The 12,710-nt window shown below is 34.9% G+C and overlaps 1 protein-coding gene across 1 annotated transcript; it reads left to right on the top strand.

Annotated features, from left to right (window-relative positions):
* Positions 1 to 514: 514 nt before the first annotated feature.
* Positions 515 to 10,875, top strand: LOC145628218 (disease resistance protein At4g27190-like). The gene is made up of 2 exons (XM_081680523.1): positions 515 to 1,495; positions 8,800 to 10,875. The coding sequence occupies exon 2, from the start codon at positions 8,812 to 8,814 to the stop codon at positions 10,873 to 10,875; it is 2,064 nt and encodes a 687-aa protein (XP_081536649.1). The 5' UTR covers positions 515 to 1,495; positions 8,800 to 8,811.
* Positions 10,876 to 12,710: the final 1,835 nt, after the last annotated feature.

Genomic DNA, 12,710 nt, shown 5'->3' with positions numbered 1-12,710 from the left:
TTATATTAAAAAAAATAATAAAGTATAAATGGCCTTCTAATTTGCCCCATTAGTGTAGTGTAAGTAAATTTTAAAAGTCAAATACTACTACGGGAAATGTGATTGTTTAATTAGCTTTAATTACTTATTTTCATTAATTGAATAGCTATTAGTTGATTTGGTTAGAATCACAATGTACCTCTTCATTTCCTTTTTTAATTTCATTAATTGAATAGCTATCAGTAGCTTTCCAATTTACCACTTTTTTTTTCTTTAATGGATTCTAATTTACCCCTTTATCAATTGGTATAATATTCATTCGCATAATATCATTTAGATTTTATCTTCAATTTCCCATATTCAAGAGTTCAGTTCAAGTTCTCTAGATTATGGCAATGGTTAAGACAATTAACAAGACAATAATAATAAATAAAAAAAAAAAATCTATCAACAATTATTCAACTCCCATCTTATTTATGTTATTGGTTGTTTTAATTTCGATCAATTTCACATTGGCAGCTTGCTCTTTGTTCATCCTTGACGTCCGATCCTCCTTGGATGATTGCATAAAGGTAACACAATATAGCTCTTACTCTATTTATATTGTTTATTACTTGTAGATATATTCAATTGTAAATACTAGCCTAAGTATTGTGCCATGATTTAAGGGATTTGATTTACTCTAATTATATAGTACATTAGTACGGAGTCTCAGCGGAGTACTATAACTATTATATACGGAGTAATTATCAATATGATTTTATCATACTAAACTCGAGTCAATTAGTCATAGCTAGTATAATCATTATTAGTATACTTTTATACGTTTGAATAAATGAATAATGTATATTTGGCAAGAGATGTTGAATTGTTTGGCAAAATTATCAATTGAGAAGGATATAATAGAAAATCAACCTTTTTTTGACAATCAACCTTGAGTTAATTGTATAAACACTTGTGCCACAAAATGCTTGAACAAATCACCTTTTTTGATTTATTTATGAAGTGGGGATTATGCAGTGTATTATTAAGTATATAATTTTTTTTGAACGGTATTATTAAGTATAATTTAAATAATATAATTTTTTTTCATTTTTTGTCAATTTTTTGTTCAACTATATTTAAAGAAAAATATTAGTTAGGTGAGGGGCCCTTTTCTAATATTATGCCTAGGGTCCAAAATATATCAGGAACGGGGCTGAGTGGGCCAATCCGACTCTGACATACGAAGTAATTGCTCCTATTAATACTTTTCCCCGAAATGTTAACCTTCCCTCAATTGTCAGTCTAATTACAAAAAAAAAAAAGCCTTTTTCTTAATTAGCGACTGTATCATCTACTCCCCACTTTAATTAGCTGAATCCTCGCTCCTTTCCCTATATTCCTTCTTACAATTGCCAGATAATACTGTGTACAACTGTACAAGTAACACTAACAGTAATATTTATGCAGAGTTCTGTTCTGCTGCCTGCTGGGTGTTCCATCTAGAAGATCAAGCTGAATCCGTATAACAGAGGTAAAACCGATACGGAGTATTCCCTTATTTTTTACATATAGATTTAGCCTATTTCATTCTTTTATTCTTTTATTTTTATTTTTATTTTTATTAATTTATGTGTTTTTCTAGCTATTGATTTTATAATTCTACTGCGATGATACTTTAAAGAAAAAATGAAAATAATAATCCCACATTTGGGTTTTTGTTTTACTTTTTCTTTTTCTCTTTTTTTTTTTTTCAATCTCTTATCTCCCACCTTAGCACACTCTACTAATCTACTATGGTCGAGGTTGTTGGTGGGGGTGTGTGAGCGAGTTGCTGCAACGGTGATAGTGGCTGTGATTGATGGAGTTGGCTTCGGCTAGGGGAAGGATTAGCCGATTGGCTCCGGCAGGGGGAGGGATCGGGGAAGTGGGAAAGGGTTTTTATTATTTATTTTTTTTAAAAAAAAAATTATTAATAAAATGAAAACCAATAAGAATGTGACATGTGTTAGGTTACCTTCGTTAATAATTTAACAAATCGGTAAAAGGTTCATTGTGAACAGACGGAGGTAAAAGGTGAGATTGTTTCCAGATTTCAAAATGATGGGATAGTTTTGAGCAGAAAACCGAAATGTGTGATTATTAGGGTCCGTTCACATTTACTTAATTTCAGTTCATATCAGTTCAGTTCAGTTCGATTCAGTTTAGTTCGAATCAGTTCAGCTCAACTCCAATCAGTTCAGTTCGGTTCAGCTCCTAATTTCCCTCTCTCATAAAATATTCATTTCAGCTCAAATTAAATCAGTTCAGTTCAGCTCCAACCAGTTCAGTTCAGATCCAATCAATTCAGTTTAGTTCAGTTCAACTCAGTTCCATTTTTCTTACTTTAAACCGTTCCAATATTATTCACGTAACTATTTTTTTATTATTAAAAACTAGATTAGTACCCGTACGTTTCACGGTGATGATAAATAATTTATGGACTTTTTGTGAGAAACTATCGAATAAAACCTAAATTTTGTGAAAAAATACCTAATAAAAAAATGTTATAAGAAATTACCTAATAAAAGGTAAAATGTTGTAAGATACCAACTTTGATAGAATTTCCATCGTTGACTTAATTTACGACGTTGATCAACCTTAAAACACCCCCCGAAACTTTCACGAGGGTTGATTTTTAAGGTGGTAAGGTAATTTTCACGATAGTTGGAGGATATTCCAAGTTGGTGAAGGTACATTAGTGCTTTCGGATGATGTTGGGGTTAGAGGTGGTGTTTTGGGGGTTGAAAGATGGTGTAGGTGTGGTGGAGTCTATTTCAAGTAAGTTGTGTTAGTTTTGGGAATGAAAGCGATGTTGTGTTTTAAGGTCGGTCAACGGTGAAAATCCGATATAAATAGTATTTTACAATATTTTACCTTTTACTCGTATCATGTAGTTTATTACAATATTTTTTTATTAGTTAGTTTCTCGCAAAATCTGAGTCTTATTAAATAGTTTTGACAAAAAGTCCATAATTTAACCTAATTTATATTATATGAAATTAATCATTATCATATGTTTTTTCAGATTATAAAAATTTACTTGTTTTTTTTTTCTTTCTTAAAGTATTTATTCCATAATCAAATCAGTAGGTTGAAGTAATCAAAGAAGATATATATAGGAAAGTACTTTTCTTATACTTATAACATGTACTGTATGGGTTTTACGGTAAAAAAGAGGTGAGTATATACTGTATGAAATACAGACTACGGGGTATAAAAATAAATTAGCATTAATTAGATGGTACGGAGTATCTAATTATATAAAGTACTCCGTAGCATTTTTGCTCCTTTAGTGTTTTTTCTTCTTCAACAAAAAAAAGTTACTTCGTAGATGGCATCTTTAATTAGACAAACCAATACAGTATCCATTATTTTAACCACACAAAAAAAAAATAGCATCTGACATTTCCAGTTTCCTCCTGTACTCGTACTATCTTTTCTATAACCACATGATATGATGACACATTGACACCAATCATACCACACCATTTCTTACCTTTATTTGTAAACTCAGCCCACCATTTCTTTCCTTTCTTAATTTATAAGTTATACTTGTACAAAATTAGCCACGTTAATTTTCTGCTCTATAATTAATTAATTAGAGATTGAGAGATCCACTGGGTAAATCAAAGAAAGTGAGAAAACTACTCGTATAAGGAGGATGTTGTAACATACGCGAGTTAGCCATGTTAATTTTTTGAATTCAGAGAGCATGTTGTCAACTTTGGGTCAGGTATGTTAAGGAATAATCTTCTCAAAGTAAATATCTTCTATTATTTTGTAAATATTCTCTACCTTGATTCTAGGAATATTAGTCAGTAAATTAGTCTATATAATTTAGCCATAATCTACTCCTTAATCTTAGTGATTGATTGATTGTAATCTTGTATAGCCTATTTTAGCCAAAGCCCATACCAATGATATACTATATATATGTAATCGTTTAATGAGAATAGTACAACTTCCTTCATAATTCTTATATGGTATCAGCCTACTGATCTCCTCCCTCCACTCAATTTTCTTTCTTCTCTAACCAAAATGGTCAACTCAACCTCCTTTCCTTCTTATCAAATTCCCAATGGAAATGACCCTACCAAACCCTTCACTTTTCTCAATATTCAGACCACTATCAAACTCAACCCTGCAAACTACCTTTCCTGGAAAATTCAAATCGAAGCTATACTCGTTGGCCACGATTTGTTTCAATACATTGATGGCTCTCTTCCATGCCCTCCTTCTATTATCACCTCTGCTAGTGGCGAAGAGGAACCCAACCCAGATCATGTCTTTTGGACTCGCCAAGATCGTCTTCTCTTTGGTGCTCTAATCGGCACATTATCACCAAACCTTGTTCCCCTGGTCTCTGAGGCTCGTACCTCCAAGCAGTTGTGGGACATTCTCAAACGCACCTATGCCCTTCCTACTCGTGGCCACATCAAACAAGTCAAGGATCAACTCAATCGCATCACCAAGGGTGGTCAATCCATCACTGAATATATGCAATCTCTCAAAACTTGTGCTGATCGTTTAGCCTCATTGGGCAAGAAGCTTGAACACGAGGATTTAATTGATCGAGTCCTCTCCGGCCTTGATGACTCCTACAACTCAGTCATTGAATCGGTGAATGCTAGGGATATACCCATCTCATTTGAGGAATTGCACGAGAAACTTATCAACAAGGAGCTCTCATTGCAGCAAAGCCGTACTGATCCCTCACTTCCTGCCACTGCCTTTGCAGCGTCAACAAGGCCTCACTTCCGTACCTACAGTAACAATAACAATCGTACTAATACTTCAGGTATTCTTCCAACTCCCAACAATCACACTAAGCAATCTAGACCTTTTCTCGGCAAATGTCAATGGTGCCGTGAACAGGGTCATGTTGTTGCCCATTGCAATTTGTTCAAACGACAGTTTCCTAATGCTACACCACCACCACACAACAACCGTCCAACTCCTATGCCACAAGCTAACACTGCCAACCTTGCTACATCATCCTCTTCCACCTGGATTCTTGATAGCGGTGCTTCCCACCATGTAACAGCAGACTTGAACAATCTCTCTATGCACACTCCATATGATGGGAGTGAAGAACTAGCTGTTGGTGACGGTAAAGGCCTAAAAATTACTCACTTTGGTTCTATTATCTTCTCAAATTCTCTAAAACTTAACAATGTTCTTGTTGTTCCTGCTATATCCAAAAATATTATTTCCATCTCACAATTGTGTCAAGATAATAATATTTCCATCACTTTCTCATCCACTTCTTTTCTTGTGAAGGATCTTACAACGGGGGCATTTCTCTTCCAGGGGCAAATTAAATCTGGCATCTATGAAGTCCAACCCACTTCTCCTAAGGTCTACACAAGCACAATTACTAGTTCTCTTGATTGGCATCACCGATTAGGACATCCATCCCAATATGCCTTTAGGCAAATTATCTCTAAAAATAAACTAAATGTATCCAGTATTTCTACTCTAGAATGTAATTCTTGTGCTTGTAATAAAAGTCATCGTCTTCCATTCTCTATATCTTCCATTACTTCTTGTGCTCCTCTTGAATATGTTTATACTGACCTATGGACTTCACCAATTTACTCTTATGATGGTTTCAAATACTACATAATTTTTGTGGATCACTATACCAAATACATTTGGCTATATCATCTTAAAAATAAATCCGACGCCAAAAATACATTCATCCGATATAAGGCTCTTGTTGAAAAGTACTTTCAATTGCCCCTTAAAACTCTCTACTCGGATAATGGTGGTGAATATGAATCCCTTAAAACATTCCTCTCTATTGATGGTATCTCTCATTTAACTACACCTCCTCATACCCCTCAACACAATGGCTATTCTGAACGCCGTCATCGTCATGTTGTTGAAACATTTCTCTCCTTACTAACACACACCAACATGCCTCTTGAGTATTGGACCCATGCTTGTTCCACTGCCACTTATCTAATTAATCGTCTACCGACTCCAACACTAAACAATGAATCACCATATTCTAAATTGTTTGGTGTTCAGCCCAACTATAGTAAACTAAGGAGCTTTGGCTGTCTTTGTTACCCCTTTCTTAAACCTTACAATTCTCATAAATTGGAATTAAAATCCAAACCATGTGTCTTTCTTGGGTATTCACCCACACAAAGTGCCTATTATTGTCTAGAACTAAACTCTAATCGTATCTACACTTCTAGGCATGTTCATTTCGTAGAAAACAAATTTCCTTTCTCTGAGAAAAATATTTCTCTTCCTTCACATACATCACTGGTAGAAGAATGGGCACCTCTTACCTTACCCATTCTAACTCCTATACCAAACCTACCCCACTCCTCAAATAACCCCATTCCTACTTCTTCCGCTGCCGAAACATCAGACCACACACCTCCTTCCACTCCCTCCACACATGCATCTCTCACACCTTCTCCTCCCTTGTCACCACAAAATGTGAACCACCATGCACCTTTGTCACCACAAATGGCCACCCGACTTCAACATGGCATTAGGAAACCAATTGACAAATTGAACTTAAATGCAGAGGTTGTTGAGGTTGAGGTTCCGAAAAATATTACTCAAGCTCTCAAAAGTCCGGTGTGGAGAAAGGCCATGGATGCTGAAATTGATGCTCTGATGAAAAATAAAACATGGGATCTTGTTCCCTCTTCTCCTTCACAAAATGTAGTGGGGTGCAAATGGATTTTTCGAATTAAGAAAGATAAAGACGGCAATATCATTCAATACAAGGCTAGGTATGTTGCAAGGGGATTTAATCAAAGACCGGGAATCGACTATGGTGAAACATTTAGCCCTGTTGTAAAACCCGCAACAGTTCGTCTTATTCTCTCACTTGCCGTAAGCCAAAGTTGGCCTCTTCGCCAATTGGACATCAATAATGCTTTTCTCCAAGGCACTTTAACTGATGATGTTTATACCATTCAACCACCGGGTTATAGTGATCCTAATAATCCTACACATGTGTGCAAGCTAAATAAAGCCCTCTACGGGTTAAAACAAGCACCGAGAGCATGGTACAAAGAATTGCGCCAACATTTGATCCACTTGGGATTTAGGAACACTATCTCTGACTCCTCTCTGTTCACTCTCCACAAAAATGGTCAGATCATTTATTTAATTGTCTACGTTGACGATATTATTGTGACAAGCAATAGTTCATCATTCATGGAATCTTTTATTCAACAACTTGCTGCTCGTTTCTCCTTAAAAGACTTGGGTGATCTCTCATACTTTTTAGGAGTTGAAGTCATGTCCCATCCAAATGGCCTTTTCTTAAGTCAAAAGAAGTATATTAATGAAATTTTGAGCAAAGCCAACATGGATGAAGCCAAACCAGTTGCCACACCTATTGTCACGGATCCTCCTTTGTCTATGCATGGAGAGCCACTGCCGGATCCTACACAATACCGCCAGCTCATTGGTAGTCTTCAATACCTTGGACTAACACGTCCTGACGTTGCCTTCACAGTCAATAAGTTAGCCCAATATATGCAAAGACCAACTGAACAACATATGCAAGCATTGCATCGCCTCCTACGGTACCTCAATGGCACATCTTACATGGGTTTAACTCTGCATAAAAACTCTCCTCTTACTATCCATGCTTTCTCCGACTCTGATTGGGCTAGAGATAAGGATGATTATATCTCTACAACAGCATATATTGTTTACTTAGGCAAGAACCCAATCTCTTGGTCATCTAGAAAACAACGCTCAAGAGCAAGGTCCTCCACCGAAGCCGAGTATCGTGCCGTGGCAAATGCTACTGCTGAAATCTTATGGGTCCGAAATTTGTTTCAGGAACTTGGTCATAAAGTTACAGCAGCTCCAGTCATTTATTGTGACAATGCCGGAGCCACCTATATAAGTGCAAACCCTGTGTTTCACTCCAAAATGAAACACTTAGCTCTTGATTATCATTTTGTCAGGGAGAATGTTCAAAGTGGTCAGCTCCGCGTTTCTTACATTTCAACAAATGACCAGCTTGAAGATGCTCTTACCAAGCCATTACCAAGACAAACTTTCACTACTTTAACAAGCAAAATCGGGCTCTCATCTTGGCCGCCCGTTTTGAGGGGGCGTGTTAAGGAATAATCTTCTCAAAGTAAATATCTTCTATTATTTTGTAAATATTCTCTACCTTGATTCTAGGAATATTAGTCAGTAAATTAGTCTATATAATTTAGCCATAATCTACTCCTTAATCTTAGTGATTGATTGATTGTAATCTTGTATAGCCTATTTTAGCCAAAGCCCATACCAATGATATACTATATATATGTAATCGTTTAATGAGAATAGTACAACTTCCTTCATAATTCTTATAAGGTACGGCTAAATCGGGTCAATTTGGTTATTGAGTTAAGATCGGGTCAATTTCAATTCGGGTCAAAAAATTATGGGTTTTAGACTTTTAGGACAATTTGGGTAGTTTTCAAGTCCAATTCAAGCACAGGTCGGATCATTTTCTGAATACGCATGGAGCATATAATTGAAATTGGAGCTTCTTTCTCATGCAATTATTCCTCATTGTCAAGGTGTTGAGGTTAGAATGTACAAGTAGTTTTTTTTTTTTTCCTGTGTGATTCCATTAAGTGGTAGCAAATGTCTAAAAATAACATTGTTTGAAAAGTTTGGTGTTGACTGTTGAGTCTATGAATTGTGATGACTAGATTTATTATTCATAAACCAGTCGCTCTGATCACATTAGATCATCATTATTAGTATTCAAAATTTCTAATGAAGTACTTATTGTGTATAATATATATGCAGGATAACAATATCATGGACGCTCTCATAGGTATCATTACGAAAGTTGCAGAGTATTTTGTAGATCCAATTAAGCGAAGAGCAAAACTCATAATTAATTACCAAAGTATTAAGGAAGATTTGAAGAATGAACATCAGGACTTATCAGGTGTGCTATCTATAGTCCAAAATCAAGTCAATCAAGCCCAAAACAATGGGGAGAACATTATTGAGGAGGTGAACAAGTGGTTAGGAGAGGCGCAATCCACTAAAGACGACGTAAATGATTGGTCAAGTAGCATAGATGACTTGCAAACAAAATGTGGACCTTGTCCTAATTGTTGCAAACGTTACAAGGTAAGTAAGGAAGCCATGAAAAACAAAGAAAACATCATGTCACTTGTTAAACGTGGCAACAAATTTCCGCAGGTATCATTCCCTGCCTCCCCTAAGGGAATAGATCTCATATCATCACACGGTGACTTCACTGCTTTCGATTCGATGAAAGTGTCTTTTAATGAAGTTCTCACGGCCTTGAAAAAGGATGACATTAGAGGTATAGGCATCCTTGGGATGGGTGGCATTGGCAAGACAACCTTGGTTACAGAAATTAGTAGAGTCGCGAAAGAAGAAAAATTGTTTGATCTGGTGTTGTTTGTTGTGATGTCTCAGGCACCGGACGTTAGAAAGATTCAAGGCTTGTTAGGTGATATGTTAAACATAACTTTGTCAAAAGAGTCTGATTTAGGCAGGGCACATCAACTTATGGAAAGGATGAAAAGAATAAACAAAATTTTGGTTATTGTAGATGATATTTGGGAAAATATTGATTTGCTCAAGTTTGGGATTCCTTTTAGTAAAGATCCTAATTTTGATCACAAGGGGTGCAAGATTCTCCTGACAACACGACGCGAGAATGTCTGTAAATCTATGAAATGTACGGTCATTATCCGGTTGAATCTCCTAGAAGAAGAAGAAGCATGGGAGCTGTTCAAAAAGAATGTAGGGGGAGTACTAAATGACCCATCCCCTCAACTTAGAAGTGTTGCCAAGAAAGTCATGGACGAGTGCCAAAGGTTGCCCCTAGCTCTCGTGGTCGTAGCGTGTGCACTAAGCGGGAAAAGCTTGGAAGAGGACTGGCAGTCGGCTGCTGACGACCTTAAACGGGGGAAGCTTGGAGAAATGGATGAAGTTGACAGCAGTCGCAACGTATACAGTTGCTTCAGATTAAGTTATGATTATCTGAAAAGGGATGATTTAAAGAAATGTTTTTTGTTGTGTTCGTTGTTTCCCGAAGATCATGAGATACGAGTGGATGAACTAGCTATATTAGCTATGGGATTCGGTCTTTGTAAAGACACAGCTGACTCCATAACATCGGTTAAGGAGCGAGTGGGGCGTATGTTAAGTGATCTGAAATCATCTTCATTGCTGTTGAAAACAGAGGATATGAGAGCCCATGTGAAAATGCACGACATGGTTCGTGATGCTGCAATTTGGATTACTTCTAAAGGCGACGAGCCCTTCATTGTACCGACAACCTTGGATGTTAACTGGGCGAGGAATGAAAACGTTAACCAAGCAATGGCGATTTCTTTGTTGGCTTGCCCTGAGAACGGTCGATTTCCTGCACAACCTCAATGTCCAAGACTGAAGATACTGCTATGCGCTCAACGTGTACCTTTGGAATTAAAAAGCAACAGTTTTGAAGGGCTGACAGCACTTCGAGTTCTCGATTTGACAGCAGCAAAGAAGCGTCTTAAGATGGTGTTACCACCTTCGCTAAAATGTCTCCAAAATCTCCGAACATTACTTCTTAGAAGATGGAAACTAGAAGGTGATATATCCATGATTGGGAGTTTAAAGAATCTCGAGTTTCTTAGTTTCTCTGCTAGTCTTTTTAGAGAATTGCCTATAGAATTAGCAGAGCTTTCTGAGCTCAGACACTTGGATTTATCTGGCTGCAGAAACCTGACAGGCTCCTGCTATACTGAAATACAAGGTAGACTACCAAATATCAAAGATGTTATTACGCCAAATCAGACACCAACAAATCTAGCTTTTGATGATGAAGATGATGATCACGACGAGGATGAATAATATGATTAATTAATTCATTTATTTAATTAGCATATATATATATATATATATATATATATATAATTGACCGGAACTGTTTATTTAGCATGTACTTCAAGTTAAAACATGTTGATGTGATATGATGTAATGTAAATCAAGTTTGTCAGATCATATCCAATGGTGACTACCAACTTTGAGTATTGAAATACAAAATGACTTGTTTTTTTACCTCCAATGGTAATATCCAACCCACTTCTCAATTCAGCAACTCATCTGAAGTCTAATTTTTCAATGGTGAGCCTTTAAAGTATACTAATGTTACTTTCAATTTATGGCCCATCAAATCATATTATAAGTTTTTTTTAGAAAAAAAAAATACAAAAACTTAAATAAATTACAAAACATATCAATCAATAATAATATATACTAAAAGACACACCGGCAATAACACGTGTCATCTCCTGGTGTGTACTTAGGTTTTTTTTTTTTGAAAAAAAAAATATTTAAGAAACAAATTATATATATATATATATATATATATATATATATATATATATATATATATATATATATATATATATATATATATATATATATATATATAAAGTATTAATTTCCTATAAAGTGTAATAAAAAATTTTGATGGATCTTTCCGAAATAAAACATATAGACAAATATAAACTTAAGCCAAAAAAAAAAAAAAAAAAAAATTCTTAACATAATTTTTATGGACTATTTTTAAAGTAAATACATATTATGTACTACATACGTTTATTACAACAAGAGTCTATAATTTTTTTTTTATAATTATGTAATAGAAGCTACTTACAAACTTAAATAATGAAATGCGAATATCAAATCATCAAATGATGCTGTGTGTTTCGTTAAATAAATATATGATTAGAATTTCAATCAATTATTACTTTATGGATACTTCAATAATACTTGCCAAGAGCGACACAGGTTGATTATTCTAAGTGCGTGGAATTTTTCCTTTCATTTTTGTTGATTTTCAACATTCAATTGATATGAATATAGCATATGAAAGTAAAAAAATACGGAGTATAATAAAAGGTTAATTTATAAATTAATCATTGAAAATTATCGTGCATGGCACGGAACCTAACCTAGTTATAATAATGAAAAGAACCCACACTTTTTGTCAAATGGGACTCAAAGTTGAGTATCTAAACTTAACAACTTTCTTTTGGAGTTGCTAATTTTAGATACCAACTTATTGGTATCCTTTGTAAAAAATATTCTCTCTCGAAACTCTCTCAAGTCGCACCATTGGAAATGGTCTTATTTTGAAAAACCAATACTGTAATTCAATAACTGAAAATCATATGCAATTGAATGGATTTTTAAAATTTCACAGATCAGACCGGAATTAACCGGTCATGCCGGCTTTGACAGTTTGACCGATTGGACCAGTTGAAATTTTGCTTCCTTTTCTTCTAAATTTTAAGATCCTCGTATACAATTTTTTTTAAACATCTTTATACCCAATTCAGTTCAATCAAAAACACCATTCTAACACGGAGTATTAAGTTTTTTCACAATATATGGATGTACAAAATGTATTTTTTTCAAGCTAAAATTTTAAATATTATTGAAAGATAGAACTAATATTTACAATATTAGCCCTCACTTAGATACTCAAAATGACACAAATAGCCCTTAGAGATATTTGACATGTTTATCTATAAGAGAAACATGGAAATATTCTATTTCAATTAATTAACAAATCAATGGAAAGAAGGATATACACTACAAAACCAATTACAAAAAGGAAAAAAAATTACAATAACTATTTTGCAACTAATTAACCAAAATATTTTCCCTTTTTTTTTCAA

This window comes from Chenopodium album, chromosome 4 (genome assembly GCF_948465745.1).
Source record: "Chenopodium album chromosome 4, dcCheAlbu1.1, whole genome shotgun sequence".
NCBI classification, from domain to species: Eukaryota; Viridiplantae; Streptophyta; class Magnoliopsida; order Caryophyllales; family Amaranthaceae; genus Chenopodium; species Chenopodium album.
The sequence above is the reverse complement of the archived record's forward strand: the minus strand, read 5'-3'. Positions and strand labels throughout refer to the sequence as shown.

Bases quoted from the DNA above. Each gene is read 5' to 3' on its own strand.
- LOC145628218 (XM_081680523.1), top strand. From the start codon at position 8,812: ATGGACGCTCTCATAGGTATCATTACGAAAGTTGCAGAGTATTTTGTA.